Source organism: Gorilla gorilla, chromosome 3 (genome assembly GCF_029281585.2).
Source record: "Gorilla gorilla gorilla isolate KB3781 chromosome 3, NHGRI_mGorGor1-v2.1_pri, whole genome shotgun sequence".
Classification (NCBI taxonomy): Eukaryota; Metazoa; Chordata; class Mammalia; order Primates; family Hominidae; genus Gorilla; species Gorilla gorilla.
In genome coordinates, this window is record NC_073227.2 from 206,480,688 (window position 1) to 206,493,378 (window position 12,691).

The 12,691-nt window shown below is 40.6% G+C and overlaps 1 protein-coding gene across 2 annotated transcripts in view; it reads right to left on the bottom strand.

The window, feature by feature from the left end:
• Positions 1 to 600: 600 nt before the first annotated feature.
• The window catches only part of PDLIM3 (PDZ and LIM domain 3), a 33,689-nt gene continuing 21,598 nt past the window's right edge, over positions 601 to 12,691 (bottom strand). The window contains exons 5-8 of one of the 2 annotated variants that reach the window (XM_031010239.3): positions 7,123 to 7,386; positions 5,349 to 5,479; positions 3,332 to 3,443; positions 601 to 1,329 (exon numbers count right to left, since the gene is read on the bottom strand). In XM_031010239.3, coding sequence (XP_030866099.1) covers positions 1,140 to 1,329; positions 3,332 to 3,443; positions 5,349 to 5,479; positions 7,123 to 7,386 — 697 coding nt within the window. In that variant the 3' untranslated portion in view covers positions 601 to 1,139. The remainder of the gene's footprint in view (positions 1,330 to 3,331; positions 3,444 to 5,348; positions 5,480 to 7,122; positions 7,387 to 12,691) is intronic. The other variant, XM_004040707.5, reaches the window with a different exon arrangement.

Below are 12,691 nucleotides of genomic sequence, written 5' to 3' on the forward strand. Positions count from 1 at the left end.
AGCCAGGGCCAGGCAGAGTGCATGTCTCAGACAGAGGATCCATGACTCCAGGAAAGCTGAGCTGAGAGTTTTGGAGGTGGTAGTGGAGGTGTTATTATTGCCTGGCCCCAACTATGTCAAGAAAACAGACCACAGATCACAAGTGAAACCAAGGATTTCAACAGTGGATACAAGCAGGACCCCAGGAGACCAGCACCCCCTGCCTTCCTTAGGAAGTCATCTAAATTGTTTCTTCCTGGAGATGCCATCTTGGGAAGAGGAGGAGGTAGTGAACCATTGAGCCTAAGAAACAGCAGTGGTGGACTTTGAACCTTCAATTTGACTGAATATTGATCTGAAAGAGATATTTAAATTGAAAGAGACTCTGTTGAAGCAAGTGAAACTTTTAATTTGAAAGAGACTGAACTACCTTTAACTAACAAATTTCAACGCTTCTCCTATCATCAGAAATTTTGTGCTCATAAGAAAGAGTAATGAGTTATAAAACCTGAAGAAGCCACATTTATCTTAAAATATTTGTTAGTGTACATGTTAAAATGATTGGGTTCTCTCATTGAAATGTTGATTTTATTTGAATTCAATGAATGCCACTTCACTAGGTATTTTTTAAATCTTTTATGTATTTATTATGTTTGTTGCATCCAGTGGCATAATTGTTTGAATACAAAACTAAAGAAATTCAGGGAATTTCTCCCTAACATGCACTGTAATAGTTAAAACACGTACAGACAACTGCAGATTATGTTAGAATACAAGATTGTTATTTGGTATTTACCACAATTGCAAAATCAACTTGTCAAGGAAAGACAATTAGACTCCTTCAAATATCTTGATGTTTGTGTTTGATGGCTGTAATATACATGTAAATTGTGGAGTATGACATACAAAAAATTATTGCTTTAAATATCATTATTGCTAGCCCCAAAAAGAGTTGCAAAACATAGCTAAGTGTATGTTTTTTTCACATAGCAGGCATTTGCCTCCCATTCCTTTTCCTCAATAAACAATAGGATAAAGGTCTAAAGCCTTGACTTTAGATTTGGAGTTGACAATCTGCACAATCCTTCTGCCCAAAGCCATGAATGTCTTCTCGTGTAAGTGCGCGTGGGTGCGTGCGTGCGTGCCGCGCCTGCAGAGACTTAAGCTTTGGGATACAGAGTGACCGTGTCATAGCCCTCTGGGGGCTTTGTGCGGGCTCTTGCGTGGGTTTCGCAGTACAGCTCCCCTTCTATGAAGAAGTAGCCCTTTTGCTTGAGGTTGAGGTTGCAGTCGGCACACACGAAGCACTCAGGGTGCCGGTACTTATCCCGCGCCTTCACCACAGCACCGCTGTTGGGGAAGAAAACGAGCTCAAGTTAAAAACCCACAGAGCAAAAATATGAGACAAAGGAGAGAACCCAACAGAGAAGGCAGGTGTTCTCTATTTCACAGTCAGGAAACAATGGCCTCCAGCTGTGAAAGCAGGCACAGCCGTGAAAGTGTATGTAATTGTCATGGAGATCTAGGATATCCACAATAAACCATCCCATGTTTCTCTCTGATGTTGACGCGTGACTATTTTTCAGATTTTCAAACAAGTACTTTATAGAAAATTTGTAGGATCCTACTTCATGATCTTTCCCCATCGTTTCTTTGAAGAGGGAGACATGATGGAGACAAGACCAACCCCTCTGCAAAAGATTCTGCTTTTGACGGGGGTGGTTGTCTACCCAAAGAAGAGTCTCTCTGATTGCTTTCCGTCTGGGTGGTCCAGCCTCTATTCAATGGAGCAAGAGAAAACAGATCAAAGACGACCGGGCGTGGTGGCTCACGCCTGTAATCCCAGCACTTTGAGAGGCCAAGGCGGGCAGATCACAAGGTCAGGAGATGGAGACCATCCTGGCTAACACGGTGAAACCCCATCTCTACTAAAAAAATACAAAAAAATTAGCCGGGAGTGGTGGCGGGCACCTGTAGTCCCAGCTACTCGGGAAGCTGAGGCAGGAGAATGGTGTGAACCCTGGAGGTGGAGGTTGCAGTGAGCTGAGATCGCGCCACTGCACTCCAGCCTGGGCGACAGAGCGAGACTGTCTCAAAAACAACAACAACACTAACAACAACAAAAACAAAACAAAACAAAAAACCAGATCAAATAGCAGAGATGGAATTCCTTTGGGGTGGGTGGATTGGCTTCTACTGTGAACAGTTTATTCCAACTTAGGCACAATGATTGCTTCTGGTAACATCAGGCACTGTTGTATTTTACTGAGGGCCTCTCTGCTCCGAGCTCCCTGCCCTGCTTTGACCTTTTGGTCTCACGTTCCTCCTTTTGCCCTAACCAGGCTTATCCCCCACTGCCTTCTTGGGATGTATCCTGGCTAACTGGACAGAGGACACATCAGTGTGTGAGTTCATGGCAGGGGAATGGAATAAGGGAATGGGGACGTGGCCACATGGCACGAATGCCGTGGAGATGTTAGAATTATCTTGGTTGACTTGATCCTGAACTAGCAAGTGTGGCTATTTAAACATAAGGTCCCTGCCGGGCACGGTGGCTCACACCTGTAATCCCAGCACTTTGGGAGGCCGAGGCGGGTGGATCACCTGAGGTCAGGAGTTTGAGGCCAGCCTGGCCAACATGGTAAAACTCCCTCTCTACCAAAAATACAAAAATTAGCCAGGTGTGGTGGTGGGTCCCTGTAATCCCAGCTACTGGGGAGGCTGAGGCAGGAGAATCGCTTGAACCTGGGAGGTGGAGCTTGCAGTGAGCCAAGATTGCGCCACTGCACTCCAGTCTGGGTGACAGAGCAAGGCTCTGTCTCTGAATAAATAAAAGTTCCCTTGTAATGGAAGCTGACAGTTTTTCAATATTTTGTTTCAACATTTGTGTAACTTACACTGGGTAAGGATAATGTATTTTAAGTAACATCCTCATGTTGCCTGTATTTGTTTCCCTGTGTTTATACAGACGGATACTATGTATACTAAATGTATACACAGTTCATGTATGCATTTACTACACACTATACGTTAACAGGGGTGGGGGAGTTTAAAGTGAAGTCATAATTCTTAGACGTGACTTTTCAACATACATTTGGGCATCTTTTTTTTTCATGAGAATCTATCTGAAATTATAAGTCAAAATTGCTGATTCATATGATGTGACAATTTGGAGGTATATCTAAGGAGTGACAGTCACAATGTGCTAAATGTTGGGGACCTTTCAACATTTCAAGTTGATGAATAGAAATTTGGTTTTCATAGTTGCCTTTAGTCTATAAAGTCTTAAAGGAGAAGAAATGAACTGTCGCCAAGCTGTATCGTAAATTCCAGGGTTAAAAATGAAACTTACACTATGCCACTCCCACATTTGTCACAGAGCGGCATCCTCTGTGCCCCGCCTGAACCGCCATGGACTTTCGTCACCGGAGCTCTCACACTCCGCGTTCCAGCCGGACGGTCATCTGAAAAACAAAGCGTTTCCATTTATGGCTAGGGAACAGCTGGCTGCAGCCTGTGCTTGGCTTCTATTTTAAAGTGTGCACTTTAACCTGAAATTGCATCTGCACCGTCATTCCGAAAGGAGCAGGACTGATGCAATCATAAGGGACGCTGTTCTGAAATAGGGCGTTACAGAATGGAATTCGTGAAAACATTTATTTTATTGTTGTGGTTGGAGGAAACTGTTACAAAAACGCTCAAAGGAGCAGAGGGCATTATTATTTTTTATTGTAGCAAAATATACATAAAATTTACCATTTTCACCATGGTTAGGGGTGCAATTCAATGACATTAGGTACATTCAAAATGTTGTGCAAGCACTGTCAATATCCACCTCCAGAACTATTTCTTCGCCTCACAGAACCTCTGTACCCATGAAACAGTAACTCCCCGTGCTCCTGCTCATAGCCCCTGGTAACTTCTATTCTACTTTCTGTCTCTTGGATTTGCCTATTCTGGATCTCTCAAATAAATGGAATCATACAATATTTGCCTCTTTGTGTCTGGCTTCTTTCACTTCACATAATGTTTGCAAAGTTCATTCATGGTGCGCCGTGTGTCAGAATTTAATTTCTTTGAAGACTGAATAATATTTCATTGTATGCGTATACTACATTTTGCTTATCCATTCATCAGTCAATGGACATTGGGTGTTTTCCCTCTTCGGGCTATTGTGAATAAGATAAATGCTGGCATACAGGCTGGGCGTGGTGGCTCACGCCTGTAATCCGAGCACTCTGGGAGGCTGAGGCGGGTGGACCATGAGGTCAGGAGTTCGAGACCAGCCTGGCCAAGAGGTAAAACCCCGTCTCTACCAAAAATACAAAAATTAGCCGGGCGCGGTGGTGGGTGCCTGCAATCCCATCTACTTGGGAGGCTGAGGCAGGAGAATCACTTGAACCCGGGAGGCAGAGGTTGCAGTGAGCCAAGATTGTGCCACTCACTCTAGCCTGGGCAACAGAGCAAGACTCCATCTCAAAAAAAAAAGAAGAATCTGTTTGAGTCCCTGCTTTCAAGTGTTTTGGGGTATATTCCTAGGAGTGGAGTTGCTGGATCACATGGTAATTCTGTGTTTAACTTTTCGAGGAGCTGCCATCCTCTCCCAGGGTTGCTCTATGTTACCTTCCCATCAGTAATGCACAGGGTTCCCATTTCTCCATATCCTCACCAATACTTGTTATTCTCCATGTTTGCCACAATAGCCATCCTAATGGGACATTTTGCATTTTTGTGTGGCTTTTAAAGGACAGTCTATATCTTTTGGGCATGGAGAAGCATAGGTCAGGGCAGGAGCCCTGAAGATGATGGGAGTGGGCTGGAGACCCAGGTCTGTGGCTCACTGGCTGTGTGGCCTTTCACAAGGCCACCCGCCCATCTCTCAGCGTCTCATTTGCTAAGTGGGGCAAATAATAGGCTCACCTCCCCAAGTTCCTGTGAGGATTACATGATACTGTATGCAAAATGCTTTGCACAGAACATGGAACACAGTAAGGGTTTTTAGAGCGTTGCTTAGTTTTTGATGATGGTGATACTCCAGAGTGTGGGGGGGAGGCTGAGAAGTTTGACAACATTCATTTAAAATGATATCTCATGATTCGTAAGCTGAGCTAGCCCTTGACTACCATTAATGCAATTTGTCTTTGGTGTCCTTTTGTGACCTCACTTGGTGGCTACTTGGACATGTCCTGGAATCTCCTTTTTTAAACGAGGCACCATCCATATCCCATCCTTCTGAGCAAAAATTCATTTGGATCCCAATGAAAACCAAGTTTTAGACTTTCATTCCCAGTATGTTTGCTGTCGTCCCCGTCCCGCCCCCTGCAGTGGCCTCTATCAATACGTTTCAGCAGGTGTCAGCGGCTGCTCACCAGAGCCATCGTCCACCATTCCCTGGAGCACTCTGAAGGAGCCCGACTGGCGAGGCTGTGTGGGCTCATTCCGATTGTCGTGGAGCATCCGGTACACGTCCGACTCAGGGGGCACCGAGGCTGTGGGCTCGCTGAAACACAGGCATGGTGGGGAGCATCGTCAGGCGCTGGGAGGCACCAGACGTGCAAGAGGCCAGAGACATCAATACTCAGCCATTACTCTATGCACAGCCACTCCTGAACAGAGGTCTAGTATTTTCAAGTGAATCTCTAGTATAGTTAAAAGCATAATGTGAATTCAAATGGCTGCCTTGGAAATGTCATTGAACAACAAATCGGGGAGTCGCACCCACACTCCTCCACTTGGCAAAATACTTTGGAAGGAAACTAAAAGATAATTGTCAGGAAATAGTAATTAAGAAGAACAAGACTTGAGTCTGATGGATACATAATGATAGATGTAAACAAAATTAACTTTTCCCAGAGAAAAGGCAATATACACATGACAGAAAGTGCAGCAGTGAGCACTCAGATTATTCTCAGTCATCAAATTGTCGGTAAAATTCACATTCACTTTTGATACTAAACAAAAAGTATATGGTTTAATATGTTTTTAGTTTTAAGGCTAATTTGTTAACCCCTGGAAATAACAAGGGTATCATTTTACTTGTAAATTCTAGAAATTTAACCTCTCAGGGTTTGAAAGCCTGTAATGTAGAAACTTACATTTTTATATCTGCTATAACTGACTGCACTGTCTTTTAAAAATAGCCACATTAAAATTCATTTACAATAATGACAGCAGCTTTAACATGCTTTCTACAAATATATTCATAATAGACAAAGAATTTCATAATACTATATGTTAAGCACTACTTTATTATTTTATATCATTTTATTGCATTATCTAGAAAACATACTATCTGTAATATTTTTATTCCCTATGTCCTATTTGCAAATGGCTTTGAGATATCTTACACTACTATTAGTTCAATGTGTTCATCCCAAGAGATAGCTTTGGGATATCACTATTTAACACTCTGAAGCATTATAATAATTTAATTTATAAATAGTGATTCTGTAATAGCGAAAGAAGCAATAAGATTTTATCCTATAATAAATCTTTTTAATCAAAATCTTTATGGCAAAAGTACTGTGAACAAATAGTTATAACAAAGAAAAGATTAGTCAAAAAGAGACCAGCAAAAATTAAATATCTACATTAACAGCCTGAGGGTATTCACCTAAAAACCTTTATGCACAATAAACATTGTAAATGGGTAAATAATGACCTCTCCACAAGCTGCTATCAGAAGAGAGAAGAATCAGCTCATAAAATTCCTCTAAACCTCCCACCTCCTTCCTAATTTTTGATCCCCAAAGGACAGACATAGGGTATACTAGATTATAAATAACTTTGAGAAGTATTACACCAGACATTTGTAAAGTACATTGTAGCTTTCGAGAGACATATACATTTGGTCCTTACCTGATTTCATTTTATTGCTATCTGACACATAAAGCTCTACAGATAATTCCTCAAATCACCTTTATCATCAAGCCTAGATATTTGCAATAAATCCTTAGTATTTTAAAAAAGCTTTTCACATAGCTTTCTTTCCAAGCCTAGATATTTGCAGTAAATCCTCAGTATTTTAAAAAAGCTTTTCACATAGCTTTCTTTCCATTAAGACAATGTTAAAAGACACCTGTAAAGCTGACATTGCCCACGTGTTTAGTTAATATGCCCATGGTTCAAAGAGACTCATATTACCTCATCAAAGGTGTTTCCCCTAGGGCTGTTGAAACCTGACCCTGGAGTGTTTCCATAATATTGTCATCTGAGTACAATTGCATAGGTGTATTAAACTGAGCATGTACAATCTTCACACCAGGAAGTTCCATTTCCAAAGGAATGTTAGGGGCCAGCTTAGCCGCAACTTTCAAGTCACCTGGGCAAATGGTACTAACAGTACTGACAGAAGAAGGGGTGCTGCGTCCACTGCCACAGTCAATCCCGGAGGGAGTGCTGCATCCACTGTGTTAATGGATACACGTTACACAGAGATGGCACCGGGAGCCAGACAGTCCAGACAGAAGAACACAGAGAACACGTACAGAGAGGTTAAAAGGAATTGAAGACAAAAGTGAGAGGTGAATTACATCAAAATAAAACCAAATCTTGATTTGTCACTAGAATTTATTTATAAAGGGAAGATGGTGAAAAATTCATGATTGAAAAAAGTTTAATAAAATTAAAAGGTACAGGTGATACTGCATTTTTTGGCTCTGTTTTACTAGGCAATGTGTAAGTTGAGGGTTACATGTAGAAAAGTTGTATATGAAGTAGAAAAGATGCAGCTATCCTCACTTTTTAAAAATAGGCCAAAGACTTTAAAACTGGTCAATATCACAAGTGATGAAGGAAAATTACAGTGGCTGGACATCCTTTTACATTTCTGAAGTGCAACATTTAAAATTAAAGTTTTAGTGAACACTGAATATGCAGCATGAAGATGCAATCACATATTTGGGCTCAACATTTCAAAATCAGACGTATATTTCAGTAATACAGTTGAACTTTAATTGAATAGTAATTGGTAACTTGTAGGTTTTATGGTACAGATTATGTTTTAAGGCTATCTTGTAAATACTTTGTTACTATTTTAACATTTTCTATTTTTACTCTTTAATTCTGTGAGGAGTACACTTTAAGACAATTGTTCAGTGGTTTAATACAAGCCCTAGAAAAAACCAATAAATGCTTATCACCTTGAAATTAATGATTAGAGGAGAAATAAGGTGGTGTTTCACTCTTTCAATGCTTATATTTCTTACATAGCTATTTTATGCACAATTTCAGAAGCACGCATCTATTCCCAGGCATATTTCCCTTTTCCTTTTAAAGATACATTTCAGGGACTTATTAAAACATCAAAGGCCAGTCATGCACATCGAAGAACTAGGGAGATTGCACATGCTATTTGGAAACTGGATAGGGGTCAGTTAACAACTGACATGCTAGTGACTAAAAAGTCCATTTTTCCACATGCATGAGAGATACCAAGAGATTTTTGTAAAAAAAGCATAGTCATTTAAGACAAAGCAAAAAGAAATATTAGTATTAATGTAAACATTTATCATACTTTCCAGTTAGTGTTGCCGTAAGCTCAAGACAGAGAATGGATGTATATGGTGTGTTTACCGCTAAGTAAAGATTGTCTCTGGTCTCAAGTATGGCCCCGTATCTGCATTTACTCTCTAGAGGTATTAATGCTAACTTCAGCTCATATAAAGATAAGAAACCAAAAGGTATTGAGCAGTAACCTTTTCTACTCCAGCAATGTTGCAGCCGGATTAGTCTGGAGAACTCATGTCACTAAATGGGTTTAATTTTTTTTTTTTTTTTGTCTTGTGCTATCCAGTTTAACTACCTACATAACCTAAACCAGACAGGTGAATACCAGCTTGCTCCTTCACTTCCTGCCTTTTGAGAACCTATTGAAAACCCAATCTGTACATTGTTTAGATCACATACCAAAATGTCAAGTGGCCTATTCACCATTTTTGTATGATCTATAGTGACTCTTGAAACGGACTTCAGCTGGTAAAAGAATATGAGTACATTTTCAGTTGTAGTGCAGTTTAGTCAGGATCATGTGGATTTAACCTGAGTGTAATGAAGCTTATGAAATCAGTTTAGGGATTTGAAACACAGAGTTAAATCCTGGGAGACTTCGGCCTCCCAGTAATGAACCTACTCAACAAGCATTTATAACTACTCTCACCCTACTGTGTGCCAGACATAGTGCCCGTACTGGGTAGATAAACAATGATCAATTTAGAACTTTTACTTATGCCATGTTTTATAGCAGTTATTAGTAATATTTTTCTGCTATAAAAGCCATATATAACTTTTGACTCCTCCAAAACTTAACTACCAATAGCCTACTGTTGAACCAAAGTTTTACAGATAAACAGTCTATTAGCACACAAATAGACTACTACCTATGTGTATTGTATACATTCATGGCAAATCTTTTTCTTAATTTTTTTGATATTTCAAGGCTACCATTAGTGACTTTTTTCAAATTGTCGCAAATCTCCAAAAATTTTTCCAACATATTTATTGGAAAAAAAATCCACATATAAGTGAACTTGCACAGTTCAAACCCGTGTTCTCAGGGTCAACAGTATATGCATATTTGTGTACTATGTAATTTTAGTTAAACATGCATTCCCAGTTCCTTTATCAATCAGGCCCATGTCTATTAAATAAATGAGAAATGAACCCTAAGCAAACAAGAATGAACTTTTATAAATTTCTGGGCCAATTTAAAAAGATCTTTTAAACTGATCCTTTAAGTAAATGAGTTTTCATGGATTCCAGTCACTGTGGATATCACTGGGGATAGCATCGTGGGTCACCACGACCTGTTCCTGATGACCTGGAAAGGTAGGTGCTAATGAGATTTTCTGGGGTTGACTTAGTGACTTGGCAAGGCCACTTGTAAGGTTGATAACACAGTCAATTACTTCATGCCCAGATACGTCATTTGACAGATTGCTAATTTCTCTGGGGTGTGTACAGACATTTTGGGGCATACTTCTGGAAGCAACTTGTCCAAAAACCACTCATAGGATTGTATTTTATCATTTGGATCTAAAATACCTTACATATGTATTTAATTGTAGCTTTACCCTTAAAAATTTTACATATTTGCATATGAAAACACCAGTCTTTTAAAAGGCTTCAGTTATGATGAAATAATCAAAAGAACTATAGCTAATGGTAAAACCCCAGGGAAACTGAGCTGTTAACAATTTAGCATGTCCAACTTACTTTTTTTTTTTTGAGACAGTCTCACTCTGTTACCCAGCTGGAGTGCAGTGGCGCAATCTTGGCTCACCACAACCTCTGCCTCCAGCTTCAAGTGATTCTCATGCCTCAGCCTCCTGAATAGCTGCAATTACAGGTGTGTGCCACCATGCCCAGCTAATTTTTCTATTTTTAGTAGAGATGGGGTTTCATCACGTTGGCCAGGCTGGTCTCAAACTCCTGACCTCAGGTGATCTGCTCACCTGGGCCTCCCAAAGTTCTGGGACTACAAGTGTAAGCCACCATTTCCAGCACTAGCATGTCCAACTTACTTTTGATTAAAGAAGTTCAATAACAGTGTAGTTACAGGGTGACTATAGTTAACAACAATTATTTGTATATTTCAAAATAACTAGAGGAGTGGATGTGGAATGTTCCAAAGCACAAAGAAAGTTACTGCTCGAGGTGATGGATACCCCCAATTACCCTGATTTGATCATTACATATTGTATGCATATATCAAAACAGCACACGTACCCCATAAACATGTACAAGTAGTATGCACCCGAAAAAAACTACATTTGTTTTAAAAGTTAAAAACAAATATAGTTGTAGGTTGGTATGCAGCCACTCACAATTCCACCTTGATGAAGAATAGTTTGCTGGGAACAAAAAATTCAGAAGTTACAGCAAATAGTGAGGAGGGCCAGGAAGAGGAGGAGGATGTTGGGGGCACTCTTATTTTTTTATTTTTATTTTTTTGAGATGGAGTCTCACGCTTGTTGCAGTGGCATGATCTCAGCTCACTACAACCTCTGCCTCCCAGGCTCAGGCGATTCTCCTGCCTCAGCCTCCCCAGTAGCTGGGATTACAGGTGCCCGCCACCATGCCCAGCTAATTTTTTGTATTTTTGGTAGACATGGGGTTACACCATGTTGGCCAGGATGGTCTCGAACTCCTGACCTTGTGATTCGCCCACCTCTGTCTCCCAAAGTGCTGGGATTACAGGTGTGAGCCATCGCACCAGGCCTTATAATTCTTTAAGATTTGTGCACTGGCATCTGTTTTTCAAGCAAAACTTCTCATTTCTGTTTCTCTCCTTCTCTCTTCCAAATTCAGCTATATTAAAAGGTGTTATCTTCAAATGACAACATTATGAGTGGCTTGCCATTATCCCTATGTTTAAGTTAAAATGAAATTTTTTTTTAAAAGGTGATTATATACCTAGGATTCTCTGACTTTCCTGACTTTTTATAAAATTAAATGTTATAGGTTTTTAGTAAAGGCAGGATATGTGTTACTCTAACGTATCATTTTATTCAAGCCTTCTGAAGCCCCAGAGCTTGTGTGGGTGGACACAGATACACTAACCTGAAAAGAATGCAAGTGATTAATTTTACTATGCTTCTTTGGGAAGTTGTATATATTCAACAGTAAAATATCATATCCTTTTAACTTTAAATCCAGTGTTTTGTTATTGGGGTTGGGTTGGGGTGGGGAAGCTGTTGAAAGTGGAGAAACGGAAAAGATGCAGATGAGAACAGAGTAAGAACAAGGGAACACATAGAGAGAAGCACGAGAGGACACAGAGCTGCCAGCATCGGGAGCGAGACGGCTCTGGACTCTTCTTGCCACTCGCTTGGGAAATGTTGTGCACCCTCAGAATTTGATTCCTTTATCCAGTGAGCATTTATTGGGCGTTTATTTTGTCTGTTTGTAGATGGTCGCTTATTGAGCATTTATTCTGTCTCATTTCTAGGTGCTGGGGGTATAATGTTGAGCCAGTCAGACCAGGCCCCTGCAGACACTGAGCTCACGTTCTAGGGGGGGGAAGTTGTGTTTGCTCATGGTTGCCTTCTTAATACCTTTCTCCTGCTCCTCTGGTCCCGGGCTCCTTTCTGGATCTGATATCACAAGAATTGTCTGGCATATTTTGAGACAGTCACCTGGCTCTGCCTGTAGCTTCCTGAAAGGTCTGGACATGGAAATCATACATAAGGGATGACCTACTATCGGCAGCTTATGACAGGAGTCATGAGCTCGGGTGTCTAGAGGGGCCAGGAGGTCACACATGTATGAAAATGGGCCGCGTCTCACACACTTAAGAGTGCTGTGCATTTTGACAAGATGGTGAGTTTAAATGTTCTGTCTAAAGGCACTTAAATTCTTTTTTTTTTAAAATTAAAGAATTAAATAAAACATGCCTGTGAAATAAATCCACCTATGGGCCATCAGTTTGCAACAGCTGCGGTAAATCATATTCAATGTTCCTGTCGGAATCAATCCGGTCTAACCACCAGCTTCCTTCCTGTGGGCTGACTGGCTTAGCTGAGGTCAGAAGGATGGAACAGAGGTTTCCTGAAGTCACTGTTTCCTGATTTGGCAATACAGGGCATTATTTTCTTTCCCCTTAGGTTGGAGTTCAATTTCTAGAGAAGATATTTGAAAAGGATGATCTGAAGATGATCAGTTTCTCTACTGAGAGAAGGAAGAAGCTTGCTCCTTATCATTCTGGCTTGTTCAC